General features: G+C 46.7%; 1 protein-coding gene across 2 annotated transcripts in view; it reads left to right on the top strand.

Annotated features, from left to right (window-relative positions):
* Window positions 1-2,752: 2,752 nt before the first annotated feature.
* SGSM1 (small G protein signaling modulator 1) overlaps window positions 2,753-24,535 on the top strand; it is a 1,887,833-nt gene continuing 1,866,050 nt past the window's right edge. For both annotated transcript variants that reach the window (XM_069619387.1, XM_069619388.1), the window contains exons 1-2: window positions 2,753-2,899; window positions 2,988-3,031. In XM_069619387.1, coding sequence (XP_069475488.1) covers window positions 2,881-2,899; window positions 2,988-3,031 — 63 coding nt within the window. In that variant the 5' untranslated portion in view covers window positions 2,753-2,880. The remainder of the gene's footprint in view (window positions 2,900-2,987; window positions 3,032-24,535) is intronic.

The following is a 24,535-nucleotide window of genomic DNA, read 5'->3' as shown; positions in this document are numbered from 1 at the left end:
TGCCACCACAACCTGCACCTCGAAGGTCCGGTAACAGGTGAGGCCATGGCACCTGGGAGCATATTTGGGTGAACTTCCAGAGGCATGTTTTTCGCTTTATAACTTCACACGCCTTTTCTTTGCTTTTTAATACTCTTGGCTGCAGCAACACAATTCTGAAGTACATTGAAGCACTGCTTTTGTAACAATGAGCTCTGCATTCTGAGAGAAGAATTGTTTGGTCGAACCAGGGTTTTGGAAGATTGCTTTGAACTGAGGTTGGGAGAAGGTAGTGGCTGAAGAGTAGCTATGCTGTATCATTATCAGAGTTTCACTGACGTTTTCTTGAAACGTGCATGCTAGTTCCTGCCTCCTCACTGTGGTTGCAACAATGCACTTTCATTGGATGAATACTTTATATGAGAAGGAGAAACCCAACGTTTCTTTATGAGAACTTTCAGAATGGACTTATGTCTCTTTACGATAAACCATTCTATTAAAATAAATAGTTCTGGTACTAAGTTATATGAAGAAGAGAAAATATTCTGCAAACCATTTCTTCAAAGAGTATACAAATGGGCATTTTTTAGAAAGTAATCAATCAGGTGAAAAGTATGCCAAGATCAAAACTCTTAACCCCAAAGAAAGACAAATTACAACCGTTCACACAGGAGTTTAATGACCCAGTATATTTGAAACGGCTCAGAATTTAGGAGACTTATTAAAAATAAATTGGCAAATTCTACAACTGGATATAGAACTTAAAGATGTTTAAACTAATTGTCAATAATAAGTTTTACCAAAGCTCCAGCTCCAAGAATACTTGCCCAAGTAATTCCCAACAAAATGTTAATCCAAATGGCACATGGTGGAGATCAAAACCTAAAGGTTTTTTTTTATTTAAAATGTGGGACATGTGTGGCAGATCCACATGCTCTGAATAAAAGAACCTTCATTTGGTTCTATGTGAAAATGTCCCCAGGAAAATGTAGTCATTTGAAAATGTAGACAGCAAAAAGTTGTTTTAAAAAATGTAGTCATTCATTGCAAACAGTGCAAAGTGTAAAAATGTTGCCAGTAATAAGGTTGCCCAAAAAGATATTTTTGAATACACAAAAGTACAAGGATGTCACCCAAACCTCTAATAAATCATCCACTTCGACCCTAACTCCATTCCTAAACCTTCTCCTAACTAATTACAAACCTTATTCAAACCCAAACTCTTACAGAACACTAACCCTTCAGCGCACTACAACATTTTATTTCCATGTTGCTCAATGCAAAATAAATAGAAGATGAACAGTGAAACAAGCAACCCCGCCACCACCTCGCCACAATTGGATAGCCCTTGCCCTAAACCAAACCTTCCTGTAATACTAACCCTACCTTATGCAACTATACCACTTACCCTAATGCTTACTTTATTCTAACCACTAGGTTTATCCTAACCGCTATCCCACGCCAGCATCACCTGCCCTCTCCAACCTTTGTATCCCTTTCTTTAACCCAAACCATTGCTTTGTTAGCCCTAGCCTTACCATAAGCCATACCCTAACACTTACCCTAACTTTTTCCCTAACCCCTATCCTTGCCCTAACCCTTCTCCGAAGCCTAAACCAGTCAATGATAAGCCCACTAAACCTTCCATAACTCTAGGAATGACCCTAACAGCACTACATTGTTGGGTACTTTTCTGCTGCATTTATTCACTACTCTTTGCTTGGCAACTTTGTCACTGAAGAGATATTTTCATCACAACTTTTTCACTGATTACATTTTTGTTGGCTACATTTTGAATTGAATACCCTTCTTTGTTTTTACCAAGAATATGCTATATATGCCTTCGTTGATTGTAAATCAACATAACATGCTTGCAAGTTAATATGAGCTTGTTCACATATCTACATTGATAGTACAAATAGAATGCTCAAGGATATTATACTAGATGACGTGTGTGATTATAAATGAGTACATTTGTTATCATATGGCCGATCATTGGCGGAGACATTATCCACACCACAAAATTGACAGTTTGAGAATCGTCCCTTTGTCAAGATTAAAGACTTTGGATTTTCTGTCTAAATACAAAATTGAATCCGGACCATCTAATTAATGCCTTTTTATAAAATCAAAGGAGTAAACTGAAGAAATGTTGTCTCCTGTAAAAATAATGTGTTTGTCATTTGTAAAAGTCCACTGGTTCTGACTTTCATGTATCTCAAATAATTCCTGGATACATTTTTCAAAAATCTCATTTCATCATAAGAATGTTAGAGGTGTAATAATGGAAGGAACTCTTGATATTCTTTTTTATTTATAGCCCTATTTTTAATTTCGGCACAATAATTGTCAACACTAACAGTCGATAATAATAAACATTAAGCCCATAATAGAGAAGTGAGAAGGGGTGTGAGAAACATCACATCTGAACGGAGCCAGTCAACTTCCACAAAGGACATACTTTTAATCAATACTAAATAGATTTCAGAGCACTTGGTGAAAGACCCTTTAACATTGTTTCCAACCTTTGAACTTCATTCGTCCCAGTTTTGAGACTATATACCCAAGGACAGAAAGATACACTATACAGTATAGCGTGCTTTTTTTTAGCGGGCCGCTTCATTTTGTGGGCAGGGTTTGTTTCGGGCTTCTCTTCAATGAAAGTCGGGGTTCCTTTTCCATCCTCACCAGGCGGTGCTGAACTGTCAGGGCTGCACACACACACACACGCAGGGCTGGCGGTACCTGAGAGCTCATGCTGTCTCACACGGGCGCGCATAGAGACTGTGCCGCGGCCCCTGGGGCACGGCGCTCCCTGTAAGTCGGGGTCTCTGGTGCGCTGTTCGGTGCTGAGGAGCGAAAAACGCGTATCGGAGGCGCAGGAGTGGGAGCAGCGGCGCTATGGCAGCGGCCACCGCAGGTAGGGCACCATCTCACCTGCAGCCAGCATTGAGCGCTGCGCCCTGTCTCTCTGCCTACGCTCAACCCGCCTCTCTCTTCTTCCACAGAGGCCGAGACGCGCCAGAGACTGCTGCGCACGGTCAAGAAGGAGGTGGGTGCATTGGGGAACCTGCTGCTCCTGTGGATGTATCAGCGATTAGCCAGCTGTGTGGGGGAGAGCCATGGAGGGGCAGAGTGGCCATTCAGTTTGCTGTTCGCAAGTGGGCACTGCACATGCGTTTGGCAGGGGCTGACCTGCTCTTATCAGGGGTTTGCCGGTGGTGGGGGGCTGTCACTTACCGCCTGCTGTTATGGTTTTAGATTTGGGAGCCGGTGATATTAATATCTGTTGCTATCGAGGAAGGAGGTTTGTGTATTTGGTGTGGCGCTGGAGGAGGTCACGGATTCTGCTGCTGCTGGGGAAGGGTTATGTACAGGGTTGGGGGGATAGTCATTGATCTTGTGTTGTCATGGGAATGGGAAGGGATCACAGGACCTGCTTCTGTCAGAGCTGCTCAGCTTCAATCAGGAGTTGGGGAGTGGCCACTCCTGCCCGCTTTTGGGAGGTTGGGGGGAGGGGGGTTTGTGAAATGAAACTTGCTGCTGCCAGGTCACACATCCCTGGTGTGTGCTTGGGTTGCTGCGGGCACCAAACCTGCTGCCCTCGGATGCTGAGCTTGAAGTGGATAACTGAACCTCATGCTGTCAGTTGTTTGAACTGGTTGAGGGAACACTGCTTAAGAGGTCTTGCGAATTCTAACGCTGTCAGTGGCAGATTCTTAAGATTGGAGAGCACCTGATGTCAGTGGCTGAGGTTTGTGGGTGGCCATTGAACCCCCTACTCTCAGGGGGCTTTGGGAGGGTGATATCAATGAACCCGCTCCTGTCAGAAGCTGAGACAGAGGAGGCACTAGTCAGGATTCTGGCATGGGTTTACGCCTGGGTGGCTACTGAAGCAGCTGATGTGGGCTGGGAGAAGGACTGGGAAGCAGGAGCTGGATTCCATGCCACGTTGGTCACTAATTATGCTGTTTTCAAGGTCTATGGCCTGGGGAATGGGTTGCTGGCGAGTATTGAATGTTCATTGTTTTTTTATAACGCGCTTAATACCGAAGAGCTTTCTAAGCGCGGACCCTGAACCTGTGTTGCTCTGCACCGTCTTGCTTCCAAGACGAGCGCGTCACCGCTGAGCTATGCTGCTCCTGGGGGTGGCAATTGAAGGGATGGGTGGGATCCAAGTGAATGTGCCACAGCTAGAGGCCGAACAGGAGGGGACAGTAATCCTGCAGCATCCAGGACCTGGTGATTGCGTTGGACTGGGTTTATTGAGATTGCTGCTGTCAGGCAGGGGCTGGCAATGCTGCTGAGCCTGGCTGAGATAGGCACTGATCCACCTCTGGTTAGGTGCTAAACCAGAGGTGTTGTGGGGTGTCTGTTTGTTGAGCTTGCTGTTGTCAGGGGCTGGGCAATGCTACTGAACCTGTTGCTATTAGATACAGGACCTGTCTGAGACATGTACTTATGTTCCTGCAGTCAAGTGCTTAAGCGGAGAGGGTGGGGTTATTGTGCTCACCCCTGTTAGGGGCTGGACAATGCTACTGAACCTGCTTCCGGAAGATACTGAGTCTCGCTGCGACAAGCACTTACCCACCTGCTGTCCGGTGCTGAACTGCAGCGCAGTGCTAGTTACTGGTAGTGTTGTTGAGCATTGGCAGTAGCCTGGGTGATGGAGACTGGTGCTGTAAGAGGCTGAGGCAGAATCTTTACACCCAACACTGTAACGGGATGGCAAGGGGGAGTCAATGTACCCCATAATAAGAGTTGCTTATCCTATGGTGGGTGTTAAGGTTACAGTGCAAACTTTGAGTAATAGCGCCTGAGAAAGAGGAGGGATTTATAGTTCAGACAACCCTAGGAGTGGGAGGGACTACTGTTTGCCCCTTTTGTGACTGGCCAAGTCTGTGAGCATAAACACAATAGTTCCTTTACCCCACATTGAGAGTGGTCAAGCATGTAGGATGTGTTTGTACTAGAGGGTGTGAGGAGGTATGCCTTGATGGGGTGTGGTCTCTCTTCTCCATGTTGGGATTTTTTCAGCATGTGGGAAGTCTGTGTATCTTACATTGTGATGAGTTATAATGGTGCGAGTGCCCCAGGAGAGTCACTGGGCTCTACCTCCTGAGTATCTCCATTTAAACAAAGTGGTGTATACTCTGGGTCCACTGGGGGACTGGGCATTGTCACTGCCTGCGTGTTAAAGGGAAGACCTGATGAGAGGACCTGAATGTACTGTCAAGGGCAAAGCTAGGTATGGAAGAAGTAGAGTCGCTGGCTTTCAGCTCTGAAAGGCCTAGTCCTATTAGGTCAGTTGAAGGGTTGTGGCACTCTACTCCGAGAGATCCAGAGCCAGATGAAGGAGTAGGGTTGTAGTGGACAGAGTGATGGGATAACGCTAGCCAGAGATTGTGTAGAGAATGACTGAACTGTTAACAGTAGAGAGCCAAGTCCTTCTTCAGTTGATGGATAAAGGGCTGGGGCAATTGCTGCAGTATGTCAAAGGGATTTCATTGGAGAAGCAGCAGAGTTGTCATGCGCCAGAATGAGGCAAACCTTCATAGCCCCTGTCAAGTATTGGTTGAGTCTTTGGTGCGTTCATGAGAGGTCTAATGTCTCCTCTGTGATGTACTGCCTTTGGTAGGCCTCGGGACATTTGTTCACAGCAATTCCCTCTATAATATCCCTGTCAAAAATCACATTTTATATGTGAACTGGTCCCTCACCCCATTATTGTCTTCCTTCAGGGCTGGATAGAGAGCTACTTGTAGGGCTTAGAACTGAACGAGTTATCATTCACTAAGGTTGTCTCATAAAAAACAGAATGGGTCCCCGTCTAATGTTATTCATTCATATACATACCCAGTGTGTAAGCATGTATATAAAGTGTGATCTGTTGTTGTGGTGTAGTGATCTAGCTGCCTTTTCCTGTCTTCATTGTGCAAGGCACAGGAAACCACCCTCTTTTTTAGGTCAAGTACTGTGTACTATGAAAGAGCCCTGTTGACTAGCCCCTCATTTAAACCATGATGTTTTGTTTCTGGTGTTAAGATGGTTGTTGGACAAACTAACATGAGTTAATATGGTCCTTTTTTTCTTGCAAAGGAGTACGTTACCTTGACGTGTTCTCTAGCTAGGCTTTCGATCAAAGGTCCTGAATTCTCTGAAGGCTTACGCCCCAGATACTTCCATACGCCACATGTTGAGGACTCCTCAGTAAAGAGACTTTCAGATGTGGTGCATCCTTCCATTTCCCCTGTTAGTTGCTCTGAGGCCCTGCTTTCTGAAACCGAGTCCGCAGCACAAGACCAGAATTTGCTGGAAAACACAAGATGTCCTCTTCCCTCACTGCCTGTTGTGGGGGAGGTGGTGCGGGACAAAATAAAGGAGGGAACCTGGCATTTCACCCCACACCATGGGGAACTTCCTCACTCCAGAGTTTCCGTGCATAACCAGCGTGTGACCTTGAATCATAATTGGGAAATCCTATTTCAAGAGAAAAGATGCAGAGACTGGAAAGTCACTGATGATCAGACTCCTGAGGAGGAGGGGGGATGGAGAGGCTATGAAGCGGAGCGTAGATGGTGGTTCCTCTGCAGACGTCCTACCAACAATCGGAGCATACATGCTGAACCGAGAAGGGATATCACTCTACAAGGTCTAGGGTACCAATGCTTCTAGGGTATCGCTCCATATTTGCGAGAACAGAAAATGCTGAACGCACATTTACTGCGTATTCGGCAGTAACGAAAAATGCTGAATCCCATTATACTGTGCAGGAGTTGGGGGTCGGTGGGGGATGCTCTCCTTGTATAGTAAAATGAGTTTGGGGATTTCATGGGTGTCCCCTACAGTCACAAGGAAGGGATTGGGGCAGAAACACATAGATGTACGATCTGTGTCATTACTGCGCACAGCCATTTTCGCATTTGGGATATCTGTATGTAGAATTTTGGGATGCGTAGTAATCACTTAGGACCGTGGCTCTCGAAGGGGCCATCGCTGACCCTGCGAGATTCCTCGTGCCTGACAGTTGAGTAGTTGATTGTTTTCTGTTGACTTGCCAGATCCATTACCCTGGTGAGCTACTTTCGGGTGTCCTCTGCTTTGCTCTAAACCCCATTACTTTTTTTTCTTCAGGAAGTCTGTGCTTTTAGCGCTATTCAAATAAAAATCAAAAAGGGACTTGGGGCCTAATTTACAAAAATGTTTTTACTGGGGCTTTCCCATGTAAAAACATTTGTGTAAATCAGGCCCTTGCTCTGATTTGCTTTTATTGACTCTCAGAGCTCTTGTCTATTCTGGGCAGAGGTAATCTGTCGGCATTGTTTAAGGTCAGCTATTTTTGTTTGCAGTTTTTCATATTTTTTCCGGTCACTGCACACGTGATGATTGCCCGGTTTTGCGCGTTTCGCCTCCAAATAAAATCACCTTTTTTGTACAGTGCTTCATGCCTGTTTCCTCCCGTTTCTTAGCGCTATGAGAATACTAAATGGCCCCTAATGCATCGACCATTAAAGGGTGAAGGGCGGAGTGGGCCCTGCCGGATTGGAACCTGTATTTGCCGGCTGCACACAGGTGTTATGTTATGTAAACTTGTAAAGCGCATCGTTCGCTCGGGGGCATCATGGCGCAGATGTCCAAAGCCTGCGCCGATTTACCTGCTTGAACTGAGATTATCGAGCAGGAATGATGGGAGGACATTTGCACTTGATGTCATTTTGAACAGAAATGACTACTACAGAATGCACTAACAGGACGGAGGCCATCCCGGCCGGAATGGGGCACCTCTACAATAAGCACCGGCAATGGGCTGAAGGTGTTCAGAGACTCAATGCATTGAGGGGGAAAGAAGGCATTTCTTTTCGTACGAATAGATTTCGATTATCACCAAACACTGATGTGTAGCAATCCGGTCTCCTGGCACGCACGTTGCAAGCTTTAACAGCCCCATCCTGTGCTCTAGCTGCCCTGGCCAAAGTGACCTACATCAGTGAACGCAATCCGCGCCTCTGGGTCTGGGCTCCCCAGCTGCAATATTCGCGCCAGTGTGTAATGGTGACTGTTTACAGGGCTATTTATAGCCCGACCGCTGTGGATTAACGGGGCCTGATTATTGAATATATTTGTCTAGCGAATGCCTTTTTGTGCCATGCTGTTCCATTTTACTCTCCAATCCATTTTGTGTCCTGATTAAAATAATAAAAAATACTGTAAAGTGGAACTGGGTCACATCGTAGCCTCCCGGTTCATTTTCTGCATGTTGACATGTAAGGAAGATGGAATAGGCCTTGATTACATCTATTCGTTTAATCGCGTTATGGGGGGCGGCGCAGGGGAATCTTACTGTTGCCAAGGTTTCTCTCGCACCCCTCCCAGCCACCACACCTTGTCCCTCTTGTAGCAAAGTGGGATTGGGTGTGGAAGGATGTTTTAGACTATATATTTTCTATTTTCCCCATTCATTTCCTATAAAAGCGGACCCTGGCGTTATTCAGGGTTAGAAAGAAGCAAAAGGTTTCCGATCTTAAAATGAACACACCCGTGTGGGGGACACGGAGGGAAAAGTGCTGCTTCATGCCCGTGTGACGGGGAAACGCTGGGAAGAATCTGCTTTTTGTGTTGCCTTGACAACTGCTCCAACTGAAGTGCTGCCGTCTTGTTAATACTGTCGCTGCAGCTCGTTGCACCTGGCTCCGATTCTGAATTGTTGCCTAGAATTTGGGAATAAGGGCAACGACAACGCCATTGAAACAGAAGACGCAACCTTTGATAATCAGTAGATATTAAAACCTTGCACGCTTGAGAGTATTTGGAGCTCGCCGTTTTAAGTGGCTCTCCTCTGACTTTCTGACTTGAGTGGTCATCCATCTTATGTTGAAGTGCTCCAGCAGAGATGATTGACAGCAGTGTATGGGCCTGATTTACAAACGCATTTTACAATGGCGCAATCCCATGGAAAGCAGCTTTGTAAATCAGGTCCTGAGTCTTTTAAAGAACTATAGATCATGCTTCGTCCCAGCCCATCACTGGGGAGCAGAAAGACAAACAACTTTTGAGATGGACATGTGAGCATCACAGTTCACAGTTCTGGCGTCCCAGAGTAGTAGTGCTCGTCTTTTGCCCGGCTAGGATAAACACACTTTCGAAATGAAACATTTCTTATTTGCTTTTCAGTATTGCCAGTACTTAATTAATTAACCTTATATAATGCACTTAAAACCGGACCGAGGTTCGAACCTATGTTGTCCTGCTTCCAAGACAAATGCGTTGCCCCCGAGCTATTCTCCTGGCCATACTGCTTTGTGATGTCACTTAAAGATGAATCTTTTCTCTTCCCCCACCTCCCCCTGTCCAATCTGAGCTTTCTGGTATGGTGGCAGGTTGTAAGGATATGATATGATGTGTCCTTTAGAACGCGCCTGTACACCAGTGTTTCTAAAACAATGGAGGGAAGAAAGAGGGAGGACAAAACAGACGATCTTACTAGGCCTTATGTCATTCAGACCGTGCAAGTGTGAATAAGCAAAGTGAAGGGGGAGACGTGCCAGGGAGAGGGAAGGGGGAAGTGCAATCAGGGCATCATTGCTCTGAGTCCGTGCAGCCAGGGCAGTGCGGGTCGGGGGAGACGTGCCAGGGAGAGGGAAGGGTCGGGGGAGACGTGCCAGGGAGAGGGAAGGGGGAAGTGCAATCAGGGCATCATTGCTGTGAGTCCGAGCAGCCAGGGCAGTGCGGGTCGGGGGAGACGTGCCAGGGAGAGGGAAGGGGGAAGTGCAATCAGGGCATCATTGCTCTGAGTCCGTGCAGCCAGGGCAGTGCGGGTCGGGGGAGACGTGCCAGGGAGAGGGAAGGGGGAAGTGCAATCAGGGCATCCTTGCTCTGAGTCCGTGCAGCCAGGGCAGTGCGGGTCGGGGGAGACGTGCCAGGGAGAGGAAAGGGGGAAGTGCAATCAGGGCATCATTGTTCTGAGTCCGAGCAGCCAGGGCAGTGCGGGTCGGGGGAGACGTGCCAGGGAGAGGGAAGGGGGAAGTGCAATCAGGGCATCATTGCTCTGAGTCCGTGCAGCCAGGGCAGTGCGGGTCGGGGGAGACGTGCCAGGGAGAGGGAAGGGGGAAGTGCAATCAGGGCATCATTGCTCTGAGTCCGTGCAGCCAGGGCAGTGCGGGTCGGGGGAGACGTGCCAGGGAGAGGGAAGGGGGAAGTGCAATCAGGGCATCATTGCTCTGAGTCCGAGCAGCCAGGGCAGTGCAGGTCTGGGTAAGTGCAAGTAGGCTGGGGACTGCAGGGCTAACTACACGGTAGGCCCAGAGGCAGTGCAGGGGTGACTGGTCATGGAGGAGGCTGGTATCCACTGGGACTCTGAGGATAGCCAAGCAACCAGTTAGTGCAGCAGACAGGTAGGTCAGCAGGGGAGAGAGAGAGAAAGCAGACTCAAAAAGGAAGGTCTTGAGCTGCTTTCGGAACTTCAGGTGGTCTGGCTCAAGTTGGAGAGGGGCAGGAAGGCCATTCCAGAGGGTGGCACCTGCAGAAGAGAGAGATCTACCCTCCTATCTCTGCCTGGAGAAGCGTCTGACCCTCAGAGAGTTTGAGGTGGCTGAGCAAAGGGGTCAAGAAGGAAGGTCTTTTGGAAGAGAGATTTGGATGTAGTGCTGGCCCCTGCCCCAGAATGCCTTGTGGATGATAAAGAGGGTCTTGAACTTGATCCTTGCAGCCACCAGGAGCCAGTGGAGAGATGTCATGGCTACAGAGATACTGTCCCTGGGCTTGAGGCCATGGACAAGTCTTGCAGTCATGTTCTGGATTAATTGTAGAGGGCAGAGAGTAGAGGAAGGCAGGTTGAGAAAGAGACTGTTGCAGTAGTCCAGCCTACAGAGAACAGGGTCTCTGGAGTCAGTGAGCTTCTGGGGGAAACTGAGAACAGGAAGAATACCTCTGAGGAGGTGAAGCTGATAGTGAGCCTTCTTGGACAGGTCTGTCATGTTAGGAGAGAAGAAGAGAGTGGAGTCAAAGATGACACCAAGGTTTTTTGCATCACAGGAAGGAGCAGGAAGAGGGCGCAAGGAAGACGCCAAAGTGAGAGAGGGAAAGCACCTTTTAGTACGTTTATGATCTACAAAGGCACTCACAATGCTGTCTCACTAGAAAGGGCATGTCCCTGTTTACAGTGACAAAAAGTGATACTGTGCCTTATCAAATGAGGGACCACACCTGGTGCATCAAGAGTGAATGGAAGGATGGTGGAGATGCCTCATATAGGCCAGGAACTGGGGAGATGGTTACATCTATGGCCTGCACCATAGGGTGCTCGAGGGCACGGAGAAGTGTGGGGTGAGGGGAATGAGGAGAAGGTTGGTGTAGCACTTTCACGCATAGGAACGAGAGGGGTGTCACCCCAGGGTGAATAGTAGAAGAGGGGCACATCAACAATTTGGCACCATAATAACAAATCTGGGAAGAAAGGGAAAAGAATCCCTTTGAAATCAAGCTGTGTGGGAAGAGAACGAGGTTGAGGGAAGCAATTGGAGGCATCAGTGAGAGGGGTAGGAGAACACTGTTGCAAGAGCGAGGAGAAGAAAACTTAAGCAGGAGATGAGAAGGAATAGAAGAGTAGAAAAAATAAGGTGTTAACGAACAATGCAGAGAGGAAAATTAATAAGCAGCAACAGGGTTAAGAAGCACTTTGGCCAAGAAATATTGAGGGTGAACCATCTTTAGAGATGAACAGGAAAGAATACGATTGGTAAATGGGAGATGGGTACATTTGGTGAGAATTTTAAGAAGAGTTCAAAAACATTGATTTGCATGCCGAGTGGATGGGAAGAACAGTGGTGTTGACCTTAGGCATGAGGAGGAATAGAGATACAGACATTGGTGATCAAGACTAGTGAGGAGAGCCACAATTGTGAAGAAGAACAGCGTAGGTTAAGAACTTTAGTGATCAGGAGCAGAGAAGCAGACCGGTAATTGGGGGTTGGTGAAGAGAAGAACAAGAGGGTGCAGGAATTGCATACGAAAAGCATACATTGTCATATAAATATTGTGGGAAGTTGGGCATAGGCAGCAGAAGCTCATGTAAGACTGAAATATATTGAGGGTGGAAAAATGCGCTTGTGAGGGGGCTAGAACGGAAGCAGGATCCCATAGGAGTCAAGGACAAGTTTGTAAGGACTGGATCTACTGAGAAGGATATGGATGAGTAAAATAAAGAGAAGGGAAACCTATAAGAAAATGGCTTCAGGTCTGTAGACCGTGTTTCCTGCATCAGCCAATAAAGTGGCCGCAATGGAAACACAGCCCACAGAAGCCTGTTCTCAGAGGAGGGGGCAAAAAGCGTGAGCCGGCCCAGAAGGAGTGAGACTGGGTCTGAGCATGTAAGTAGTTCAAGTGGGATGTTGGTCGGCTTGGAGAGTGGCAGGAGCGGGCAGGGTGCCAGGAGGTGGGTAACCTTTAGTTGGAGGGTTTGGGTGGACTGTTGGGTGTGTGGGGATGGGGTAAGGTGGGAGAGGCCGGGCTGGAGCGTGGTTCATGGTATGCTCGGTGGCTGGGGTGAAACCCCCTCTGTCAGTACCCCGATGAGGATGAGGGGGATCTATGTCTATTTGTGGCCCTTTTGATGCTGCTCCCAGGTGGCAAAAAAGGTAGTCTTTCTTCAGGGTTGCATCAAATGGGTGACTAATAAACATATAACCCAAGAAAATTGGAACACCAGAGAAGAACTATATGTCAGGGCAAGGCCGGGGAAGACAAAGCACACATGGGAGAGTAGAAGAAACGATTGGAGAGATGTAATGGCAGCAGTGCATGTGTGAGCTGGGGACCAGAGAGAAGAACAAAGGGAGTGCTGGACAATAGAAAAAGCATATGGAAGAACCATAGCAGGGCAAGAAAGACATGAGCGAGCTGGATCATGGAAGACCCATGTTTGAGTGCTGTACCAAGCATAAGAAGCACATGCGAGAGTAAGACAGATGAAGACTGTGGGTGAGGAGGGACATGCAGAAGTTGTTCCTGGTAGAGTAGGACCATGAAGAAGAAGCACATGGGAGACCAGCACCAGGGAGAAGACGTACACGGGAGCGCATGACCAGGGAGAAGAACACGGGAGAGCATGACCAGGGAGAAGTAGTACATGACAAATCGCTTGCGAGAGCAGGGCCAGGGAGAATAAGTGAATAGGAGAGTACGACCATGGCAAGAAGCCCAAGTAGAGTAGGAAGGGGAGAAGTGCAGTGGATAACACGTGTAGCCGTACACTGGAGAGCTGCGTCGGGTGCAAGAGGGAGATGAGTGATCCTGAACCCCGGACTTTGGATTCGATGGGAGGGCAGGAGTGGACCTAAGGCGCAGACATTATTGAGGAGTACGTCCCCCTAAGCCTGGACCAGAGACCATGGGCTTTTCACTTGATGTACGCCATGATCATCAGCATAGCCTGATAAACCCCAAAATGTATTTATATATCAACCATGTACCCTAATGTATCAATGTTCAATGTACAACGTGTAAACGCATTTCCTAGCGTTGCCCACCCTGCAACTAAGCTCCCCGCAGGTAACAGCGCCTCGATGCCCAAGGGCTGTTTGTGCGCCACACAAACGTAATCAATAGAGAGGAGGACAACAGTGCATCGTCTGGGCTTGAGAACGAAAGACACGGATACAGTGTCTGAGGTCAGCGCCTGCCTCTTCAACCATTTCCACTGATATATATTTATTTATCTCACGTTTAATTGGCCCGTCAGAGAGCCCCAGATCCGGCGTTAAAGGTAATGCAGCGCGTCTGCTATGGTAGAGCATGTACGTGAGCACATCAGAAATGCTGCCTGCGCGGTAAGCAGGCCGAGTTGCACAATTGTGTGCATCACCTGGCGTCCGCGGTGGAGTGTGATAATTGGCCAGACGTGAGTCAGAAGTCAGCACAGTACGTTGAGGGGGGTTCTCCGTGGGAAAGGGCGATTTCCTGCTGACGTAGCCCGCAACATAATGAACAGTAATGTCATTAGAACACATTAAAACCTGGTCGCTGCCGTGCAGCAACCGGCCGGATCCCGCCAGCCGGCCAGGGCCTGTCAGTATTGCTGCCTCCTTTTTGTTCATCACTGATCAGTGTTCAATATAGGCAACAACCGCGTCAATGACGAGGACCTTCGAGGTGCGGGGCCCGGATGTTGCTATTTATTTCTATTTAACGTGTATTAATGTAAGAGAGCAGATAATAAATGGCAGCAAGTGGATACGGCGCCGGTTTTCACGAAGAAGCCCCCGTACATATTGAACCATGCTTAATGCTAACCCCTTTAAGACCGAATCATGTTCAGGTATGGAGGGTTGCTTTACTCTTTGGACCGCTACTGCCTGATGATAATCTGTTTTCCACGTCTGCTCCCCAATACATCAGTCTGACAGTTCTATTACCACGTTCCCTTCTAATGACCGCTGATCAAACAGCCGAAGGGGGCGTAATATGTGCAGTAATATCTTTTACGCACAGCCGCTGCCACCGCTGGGGCTTTCCGACCGGTGCCCGTAGCGGCTGGAACCATTTACAGAAATCGTGCAATGTAAGAACGCTGACATGTCTTGTGGCCGTGATGCCAGCGTCACGGGGCAGCCATTTCATTTCACTGTTCACATAACGTGGGGAAATGAATGGCCGGGAGGATTTGCGACGACACCCCGTGCTCCCAGATCCACTCATCCGTGCTGCCCCTGGCAGTAGTTTCACAAGCCAACTGGTCGAGGGATCATTTAAGCTGTGTTTTAAGGTACAGTACCTTCCCTTTTAAGCAGTGGGTTCAAACGGGGCATAGTCTGGTACAGCTTCCATCACCTGTGCCACCCCCGCCCCCCCCCCAGCAGTGGAGCATCCTTGGTAATCCATATGGCATGACGTTCAAGCGCCTGCTTAACAGAGCAATTAAAAAGACAACCATGCTCCACTCTGCAAAGGAATTCGATCTTGGGTGCTGATCTGATGTTATCAGCCTGGTTCTTCCAGTTGCGCGCTCCCTTTATAACAAAAATAAGCGTTGGCAAAGTCAGTGGTTTCCGCTGTTGTAGTTGTTAATTGCATTTGACATGGATAGGCGTGATTTTGTTTTGGTCCAATGGGATCACGTGATAAAAACATGCAAAGTGAAGTGCCTATCACGATGAAATTATTATTAGGCGAACTGTTAGCCTCTGCTTATAACAGTTTAAATTAGCATATTAGGAACACAGCCTCCAGCGTGTCCATCTACAAAGGCCCATCACATACTATTGGCCTCTGTATCAGCAACATGGCAACATCAACATTGTGTCACACCTTTAAGTCCCAATTAAAGGCCTCAAGGGTTGGATGCATGCTGGGTTTACAGGATGCCTACCATTAATATTCATGAGATAAATTTGCATACAATGATTCTAAATGAATGCACATTTTTTCTCATTAATATTAATGAGGGATATCCTGAAAACACGTCAGCCGACGTCAGCTGGAGGCCCAGAGTTGGATAACCCCCGAACCCTTAACACTGCATTTACGACAGGTGCAAAAATTCGGATTGTATTTATGCAAAATAGACGAAGAAGGCATGTACTGATTTATAAGTATTGTTTGCAGCACAATGGCACTTTTGTTCTGTACCAAGGCACCACTTTACCACTCATGGCTGTACAAAGAGGATGTCAGAATGCATGTAAACATGCGAGTTACGACTGTAACTGATGTTAGGAATACCCACTAGGGGGAAGCCAATATGCCTACTCCATTTGAGAACCATTTTCAGTCCTTGCCAGCAAGCTTCTCACTTAAGCAACAAGCTAATATTACACGAATACCTCAAAACCATCACCCAAGCAGGGCCCCCAGTAGCAACATTTCAGAAATATGTCCATTAGATTGGCAGGGTTCAGAGCCATAATTCACGATGAACGAAAGTAGCAAAAGTAGCACTAGGAAAGGGTTTAAAAAAATCTTTAATGGGAAACTTTTTTTTGTACATTTATCGACTCCAATGGATCACTTAAAACAATAACCCTCATAAACAGGCATCTTGGGGACGAATTTATATAAAAACAAAATTACCCTTTAAAGTTTGCTCCACATAATGATTTCTTCAGCTACAGCCTCAGTATTGATATATAATAGCATTCTGAAGCCTACTTTATGCCATAATTCTCTTCCAAGCGTACCACTTCACCCAAATTCTCCTACATTCGTTGCAAATAGGAGCATGGGTTTACAATTTATTTATTTATTGGTCATTTGTTAGGTGCTTATTCAATTAGAAAAAGCAGTTTCAAAGCGCCCACAGGGCGACAGGGTGGGGAAAGGAGAGGTAGACAGTGAATACATAATGAAAATAGTTGAATTAATAGTACAAACAAATAGTGAGTCTAACAGGGAGGGGAGGCGAACCTTCTATGCCTTGTGAGTGTTCAGAACATGCAAGTGCAGGGGGTTAAGGGATAGGTGCTGTGGTGCTTATGCTGAAGTGCTTGGGGTGAAGTGCTTAAGAAGAGAAGAATGTAAGTGCAACCTCCCGAGGGGAGGATGAGCCAAGTAAGTGCATTAATAGACAGTTACCGGCATGAGAGATGTGGGAGGGTCAGGGCCAGAGGATACATATGGGCCCTGAACATCAGTCATGCTACTGTATGATTAGCGGGAAGAGAGAAGGAGAAGGAAGAGGTAAAGAGAAAGGTCTTGAGGCTTTTCTAGAACTTAAGGAGGACCTGCTGAAGACGCAGAGGAAGAGGGAGGCTGTTCCAAAGGAGGGAGCCCGCTGAGGAGAGTGATCGATAACCATCTCTCTGTTTCGCAAACCGCTACACATGCAGGGAGTTGGTGCCAGAGGAACGCAGGAGTCTAGAAGGGGAGTATTTAGTCAGGAGTCATTGAAGATAGAGTGGTCCCCAGCCCCAGATAGCCTTGTGGATGATAATCTGTGCGGAGACCGGGAGCCAGTGAAGGCTTTGTAGGGCAGGAGACATGCAGTCCCTGGGCTTGAGGCCAAGGATAAGTCTTGCTGCCTTGTTCTGGGTTAGCTGGAGGGGTCACAGGCTGTATGCAGGAAGATTAAGAAGGAGGCTATTGCAATAGTCTAGCCTGGAGAGAACCAGAACATGGGTAACATTGGGTCTCTGGGAGAAGGTGAGGAAGGGCAGAGTTCTTTTGAGAAGGAAGAGTTGAACGTGGGACTTTTTGACAATGTCCTGAATATGAGGGATGAAAGAGAGGGAGGGATCGAAGATGACTCAGAGATTTCTGGCTACAGATGAGTAGCCCATGGAGGAAGGCCAGAGTGAGGGGAAGAAATAGGGTTCCGGGGACCCAATAGGGAGAATCTCCATTTTGCTGGCATTGAGGCAGAGGTCAATAGCAGTGCACCAGACCTGAATGGCAGAAAGGCAAACGGGGATGAAGGAAGGTGCAAGGGCATCAGTGGTAAGTGTGTAGAAGACTTGTGTGTCGTCAGCGTAGCACTGGAAGTTAGGGGAGAAGGAGGAAATGAGCCGTGCCAGCAGAGAAAGGTATTCTTAAATAGCCAGCGTGAGAGAATGGAGCCCTGGGGGACGCCACAGATGGAGGAGGAAATAGGGGAGGAGAAAGGGCCCAGAATGTTGTTGGAGGAATGGTCAGTAAGGAGGTGAGCCAGTCCAGTGCCAATATGAGATACCAAGGGTATCATTGAGCCTTTTTAGGAGAATGGAATGGTTCACTGTGTCAAATGCCTAACATAACAGAGAGCAAGGAAGATGAGGACACCAGGGGGTGTTGGAGTCAAGGTATGCAAGCAGTTCTTCACAGGTGTTCAGAAGAGCAGGTTCTGTGCCTCTGGATGCTCAGAATCCAGACTGGTGGTCGTGTAGACCGCCAACAAGTTCGGTATGAGAGTTGAGTTGAGGTAGGGCCAACTTCTTGTGCAATTTCTCCATGAAGGGGGTGATGGAAAGGGGTCAGTAGTTAGCTGGCAGAAAGGGTCTGCAGAGGGTTTTTTAAGGAGGCACACAAGGGAGCGCTTGAGCGAGGATGGAAAAGAACCAGTAGCAAAGGAGTGGTTGCAGAGATCATCAAGGGCAGGGGCGAGAGAGGAGATGTTGTTGTTGATGGTTGTGAAAGAGCAAGGAGCAACCTGTTTGAAAGAGACCTTCATGGAGTTGACAACTCTGGTGACTTCTTCACGGGAGAAGGAGGAAGGAGGAGGGTGGGTGGTGGGGGGTAGATGTGAGTGTTGATTCGGAAGAGTGTGACAAGGCTGTTCAGTATGTCTTGGGTTTTTGAAATGAAGTGAGAAGCGAGTGAATTGCATAGGGCCTGGGAAGGAGTAGGGGCAGAAGATACTGCAGACGGGTTGGCTAGTTCCCTGCAGATTTTGAAGAGTTCAGCCATGTTGTTGGAGGCATTGGCCACTCATGCCTGAATGTGAGCTCTTTTTATGGTATGGATGGAGAGACTGTAGTGTCTCTGGGTAAGGCGGCAGGCCAGTTTGTCAGAGGGTGCACCTGAGGTTTGCCACTTCCTTTCTGCAGCCCTGCACCTACGTTTTTGGTCTGCAAGTTCGGAGTCAGACCATGTATTGCGCTTAAAGGCAGTTTTCAGGCGGATCTTCATGCCTGGAGTAAGAATGTCAAGTGTGTTGGTAATGGACAGATAGAGGTTGCTGAGGGCCGAAACAGTGGTAGAGTCTGTGTTGGGTGGAAGTGGGGGAATGAAGGTGGAAGAGACAGCAGCATCTGACACTCGTTTCATTGGACGGATGTTCGTGGACGAGGTTGGCAGAGCTTTGTGAGGAGTTGTCACAGGGCCATATGGACCCAGAGGAGTTGAGAGGAGAGAGTGGTCAGACCAGTAGAGAGGGGTGACCAGGGGAGAAGGGAGACTGAGGTTGGAGTGGATGATGGCATCTAGCGTGTGTCCAGCAGAATGTGTAGGGCCAGAGGGAAGAAAGGAGAGTGATAGGGAGGAACAGAGGTCAGTGAAGAGGGTGGTTGCTGTGCAAAGGGAGTCTAGGTGGAAGTTGAAGTCACCTAGTAATAGCAGGTTGGAGGTGGTAGAGAGTAGAGAGGAACAGAAGTCCGCCCACTCAGAAAGGAAGAAAGAAGAAGTGCCTGGGGGCCGGTAGATGGTAGCAATGGTCAAGGTGGTGGAAGGAGAGATGACCAAATTGCATACAAGGCTCTCAAAGGATGAATACGGCTGAGAGGATAGGATTGAAGAAGGAATCCACTCTGGGAAGATTAGGGCAACTCCTTCGCCAGCACGGTGGGGTCGTGGCTTTGAGGATCTTAAAGCTGTCGGTGAATCAAAGGAGGTAACTGAGCTGGCATTGAACCAGGTTTCAGTAAGTGCAAGTAGGTCCAGATCAGTGTCTTCAAGGAGAAGGCAGATGTCCGCAGAGTGTTTGATGTCCGCAGAGTGTTTGATGGCAGAGCGTGGTTGCCAGGTGGAGGCGATCACTGTCTTTGAAGGTTTATTGAGGAGGAGTGTAGGGGCCTGGGGCTTCCGTCTGAAGTGGTGGGGCAGGGGGGATTGAAGGGGGAGGCCGGGGAAATTGATGAGAGAAGGCAGGATCTGGTCAAAGAGAAGGAGGTTGGCCTGAGGGCCTTGAAGCAGGACTGTGCCTGTGAGGTAGACATTGATGCAGCAGTGGGATGAGAAGAAGCCTGCGAGGAGGACTTCCCACTTAGTGCTACCATTAATGGATGTGGAAGGGTAAGGTGGGAGACTGGCAGTGAGGTGAGAGGTGCATAGTTCAGGAGGTGGGACAAAAAAGAGGATGTCAGTGAAGATTTCTCTTGAGGTCGCACTGAATTGGTGTCTGCAATTGGGAGGTCAGGGTGTGCAGCAAGGATGTCTTTTTATGCATTTCCGTCCAGATTACGTGAGAGAGTGAGGTAGGATAGGTGATGGTGTAGCAGTTGGAGACTATTGGGGAGATGGAGAGTGCCATCTCGGATAGAGAGGAGGAAGTGAGAGGCAGAAGACCCGGAGTGGGGGTGTGAGTGCTGCAATGGGGAGTGCTGAGGACACCCCCACTCCCTTTAGTGTAATGGGGGTCAAGATTTTTGTTTTGCACAAAGGCACAATATCGGTAATGTTGCCACGACATTTTGGACCGAAACCCTTTGCATTAGAGTACAGCTAAGGAGAAATGGCATATGAGGAGGGATACAAAGGTTGTAGGTGTTGTTTGGTTAATTACCCAACGATTGACTGCCTATGGCCATATTAATCCATATGGCCATTCCCGCCCACTTCCTACCCCTACACGCTTAAAACACATCATCCTAGGATCTCTCTGAGCTAGGTTTATTAAGACTTATGAGCAAACTTTGAGCTGGAAGTGGCTGCCAGTGTTTATTCAAAGCAGTCTTCTGAAAGTTAATAACTTAATTGGAGCTGTAAATGTGCTACTGGTGTGATATTAATGTCTTAACCTGGTATTTCTTCAGCCGCTCATTTTATAGGCACTATGCGTGTCCTTCGCTGAAGTTCTTTTGAACACAATCATTTGCAAAGCCAACAGTTTTGGCTTGTGCACACGAGTTAGGCATTTTCCAGGCACTCAAATTATATGCCAAGATACTTGCACCATTTTTCAGCTGCTACCATCAATGATCATTTAATACCACTATGGCAGTGCCTGCCAAATGCCTTTGCCATGCCTACATAAAAGCCAAAATGGTTGGCATTGCCAATGCCTGTTCTTCTGGTGATGTAAACTGTTGGTTGGTTGATATATTTAGCAGGGATTATATGTCCCTTTTACCTGAGCTATTGAAGGAAGGACCACATTTGGGTCTTGTGCTATTAATTAGTAATCCATTGATGGCCAATGCAACCATTCTTTTTAAATCACATTTAAATATATAGGCAGTAAAGTTAGCATTAGAAGGAAAAAATAACAATCACAGCCATCAAAGAAAGATTTTAATTTTAAATGTGTAAATGCACACCAGTCAATTATCTAATATACACATTCGAACATGATGTATATGTTTTACAGTCACTGCACCGTTAATATGTACTTTTATGGCTGGGGATTTTAATTCAAACATTTCTTTCATGTGTCCCTCCGTGGCGCCCAAGAAACTGTACGAGATCTGGGATATACCTAATCCATGTCTTTTGAATTCCAAGTGCAACTTCTGGGGGAACATTTTTTTCAGCTCTGCTCAATTCTAATCGGGCTGATATTGGTGAATGGGTGATTCTAAGTGATCCGGCCATGGCTGATTTTGCCGCGGCCGGAATGTTCGCATGAGAACTGTGTGAACTACCAAAAGTTTGCACCTTTCTCATGCGAACACACTTACATACAACGGGGGCTGCAGGGGTGTCCCCCGCAACACCCCACTCACTATAGTGAGAGGAGTCCCCCGCAACACCCCGCTCACTATGCCACACACTATAGTGAGCAGGGTATTGCAGGGGACACCCCTGCAGCTCCGACAGTCTTTTTTTTTAACTTACCTCCAATGCTACCACCAAAGGTTTGAACTTTTGGTGTTCGAACCTTTGGTGGTAGCATTTTATGGTAGTTTTTTACGGTCGGACATTTTTTTCGGACCCATCGTACAAAAACGGGAAGGTTACGGGGATGTGTTTGCAACGTTCATAAATATTAACAATTTGACCTCTGTAATTGATTACTCTGCTATCTCTGTAAGGTTTTTGGGGGAAATGCAATCTGTATGCAGTATTTCAAAAATATGGTTGTGATGTTTTTTCCCCCTGTAAGTAATAAAGATGAGTTCTCTTTCACCTTAATACTCTAAGATCCCGCACGGTTTTGCCAGTTGTATCTGGTTCTAACATCTTTTTGTGAGCTCTGCCATTTTTGGATTTGGAGAATTGCTCAGATCATTGTGTTGTATACATTTCTAACAGCCCTTCTAGCAATGAAATCAAGCAATGTGTATCCTTTTTGATAACTGTTAGAAATGGTATATGGAATGTGTACCATACCTAGACACTTGCCAATACCATTTAGTAGGTTTATTGAATTCACTTGGTATGAGGAGGACGTTTTTTAGAGCACAGCAAAATCAGTGCAAGGATTAGGAAGACGCTATTATAATAAGAGTGTATCAAACAATTATAGCAGTTTATAAAAAAGAGTATATATATAAAACAAATTCCAAGTGCTTCTATGGCATGATCTAAAAATGTCATCTCGACCAAAAAACTCCAGGGCCTTTTGGAAATGTGTTACAAAGGCCCTTGACCTTTCACTGTCTGTAAAAGTCACTCCTGTCCCTGATGCAGCTGGGGAGGACTACCTTGGGTTCTGTGCCAAATATAATCTAAGAGCACCTATTTTCCTTTACATGTAATAGGGAATTTGTTCTTGAAACCGGTACTATGTTTAATAAAGTCTGGAAACGCTTCTCATGCGCAGAAGCCTGATGGAATGCCCCAGCACGTACTATAACAGACTATTCCAGCCTGGTCCAAAATTGTAATTTCTTTATTCTCTGCATGTGTTAAAATGTGTTCTGTCCCAGAAAGTTGAATGGGTAGTATAGTTGTTCTTACTTCAAAAACATCAGCGACCTGCCTGGGAATTGCCACCCAATCTCCCTGTTAGACTCTTGTGGCAATATTTTTGCTAGTCATATTCTTGAAGGACTTGACGACTGGATCGATTCTAACAATATTTTTCCTTTGGAACTGCCTGGATTTCGTAAAAATAAAAACCTTTGGACAAGTGTCTTGCATGGAAGCGCATGGTGAATACATTTTGTAACAATCAAAATGACAATATGTATATTGTTTTCATTGACTTGTCATCTGTCTTCGATTGCGTACATAGAAATTGACTCAGAGACAAACTTGGAAATTGGCACATACTGGTGGATCCGCTTCATATAATTATTGCAATGCACGCACATGCCTGGATTACTATCTAAATGGGTTACTGTGGCCAATTTACAAAGATAATTCACTCAAAGAATGGCCTTAAACAAGGCTGCTTTCTAGCACCTCTACTTTTTTCTATTTATTTAGGAGTTCCTTCTGAGGCTTTAAAAGCTGACTGATATTTTCCTCCTAAGTTAGATAATTAATCCATTGATTAATGATGTATGCAGAAAATACAGCAGTTTTTTTTTAACTTATTCCTATTGGCCTCCAGCATACCATAGTTCTTATACTTGGCAATTGTCAATTGGAGGGTTTGATCAAGTTGAGGAAAATATTAAAATATCTAGACATCTTTTTCAGCCCATCTTGACATGGAAAAGTAATTTGTCATCTCTTGAAAGCTGAACACAACTCGTGGGAGATGGAATCAGGCAATTCATAAATACCAAGGGATCAAAAAATGTAACCCCAATCAAAACAGTATGTGACGAAATGACACCTGTTCTGCAGGAGTACAGGTATGAGTAGTGGCTAAACCGTCTACCCAGCCCCACACTACCACTAAACCAGCATTGTTCCCAATAGAGTACAGGTATGAGTAGTGGCTAAACCGTCTACCCAGCCCCACACTACTACTAAACCAGCATTATTCCCAATAATACAAGTGAAGCAGGCAAAGCCCAGCGAGTATACATACTTCACCTTCTTTAGTAGTGCAGGTCAAGGCCAGGCTATATCTTCAGAGGGGAGAGCTGACAACTGTAGCACCTCAATCATCTTTGGTACAATGGTTCCAAAACAAAAGAATGTCCAATCTAAATTCTATAAAAATATAGGAACTTTAATGAAACAATGCAACAAGCTAACTAAAACATCACACACCCACCCCTCTAGAAGAAATACAGAGAATGTAGAACTTTGTGTGAAAGGGCACTCTGAGTTCATAAGCAGGTGTTTTAGGCAAGAGACTTTGCAACAATTTCAATAGTTCAAGGGAATGCCTTTGTAGAAACAAAGTAGAAAAGGGGGACTAGGAAGTAACTCTGGTCCCAAAAGGTGTATTAGGGGGAGAGGGCCACTTCACATTACCTTTTGGTCTCATGTCTTTGCGAGGCTCAACATCATTAAGCCAGGCTTCTAGGAGCTTCCTGAGGCAGTGACTCAAGAGTCAGGTTGGTGAGTTGGCCGACTGGGTCCAACACGCAGTGCTGTCAAACCAGCAATGGCATGTGGCACGAAGAAGCTTGGGAGAGGCAGGCGATGTCCAGACCGCTGTAGTTTACAAGTGGTTCAATACAGGAAAGTTATCTATGAGCATTTAAGGACAAGGAAGGTACTTAGTTCTGCACTTCCACTTCTGGAAGCTGTCGGGCACATCCATGGGATCCTTCATCTCCACTGAGCAGGAACCTGGTTCCAGTGCACAACCTGCAGAGTGCCGTTGGTCCAACAGCATTGTCAACCCCACTGTTTCCTAGGGGCCCTTAGGGGGAACATCTCTCCTCTGCATTGGAAGCTTTTGTGTTCACTCTTATGGTAGAGGACTATGAAAGAAGAAGGATTCATCAGGGACTTTGCTGGGGATACAGTCTATTCTAGAGTCCAACAATGAATCAAATGAGGAAATCATTTCCTTTCCAAAAAAGGCAAAATGTCACAGTGGATTTGTTCAAATCAAGCCTGCTGTAACTGGTCCAACACAGGCTGTTGT

The sequence above is a fragment of the Ambystoma mexicanum genome, chromosome 10 (genome assembly GCF_040938575.1).
Source record: "Ambystoma mexicanum isolate Mex_15411 chromosome 10, UKY_AmexF1_1, whole genome shotgun sequence".
Classification (NCBI taxonomy): Eukaryota; Metazoa; Chordata; class Amphibia; order Caudata; family Ambystomatidae; genus Ambystoma; species Ambystoma mexicanum.
Note: the sequence above shows the minus strand (reverse complement) of the source record. Positions and strands in the feature narration are given on the sequence as shown.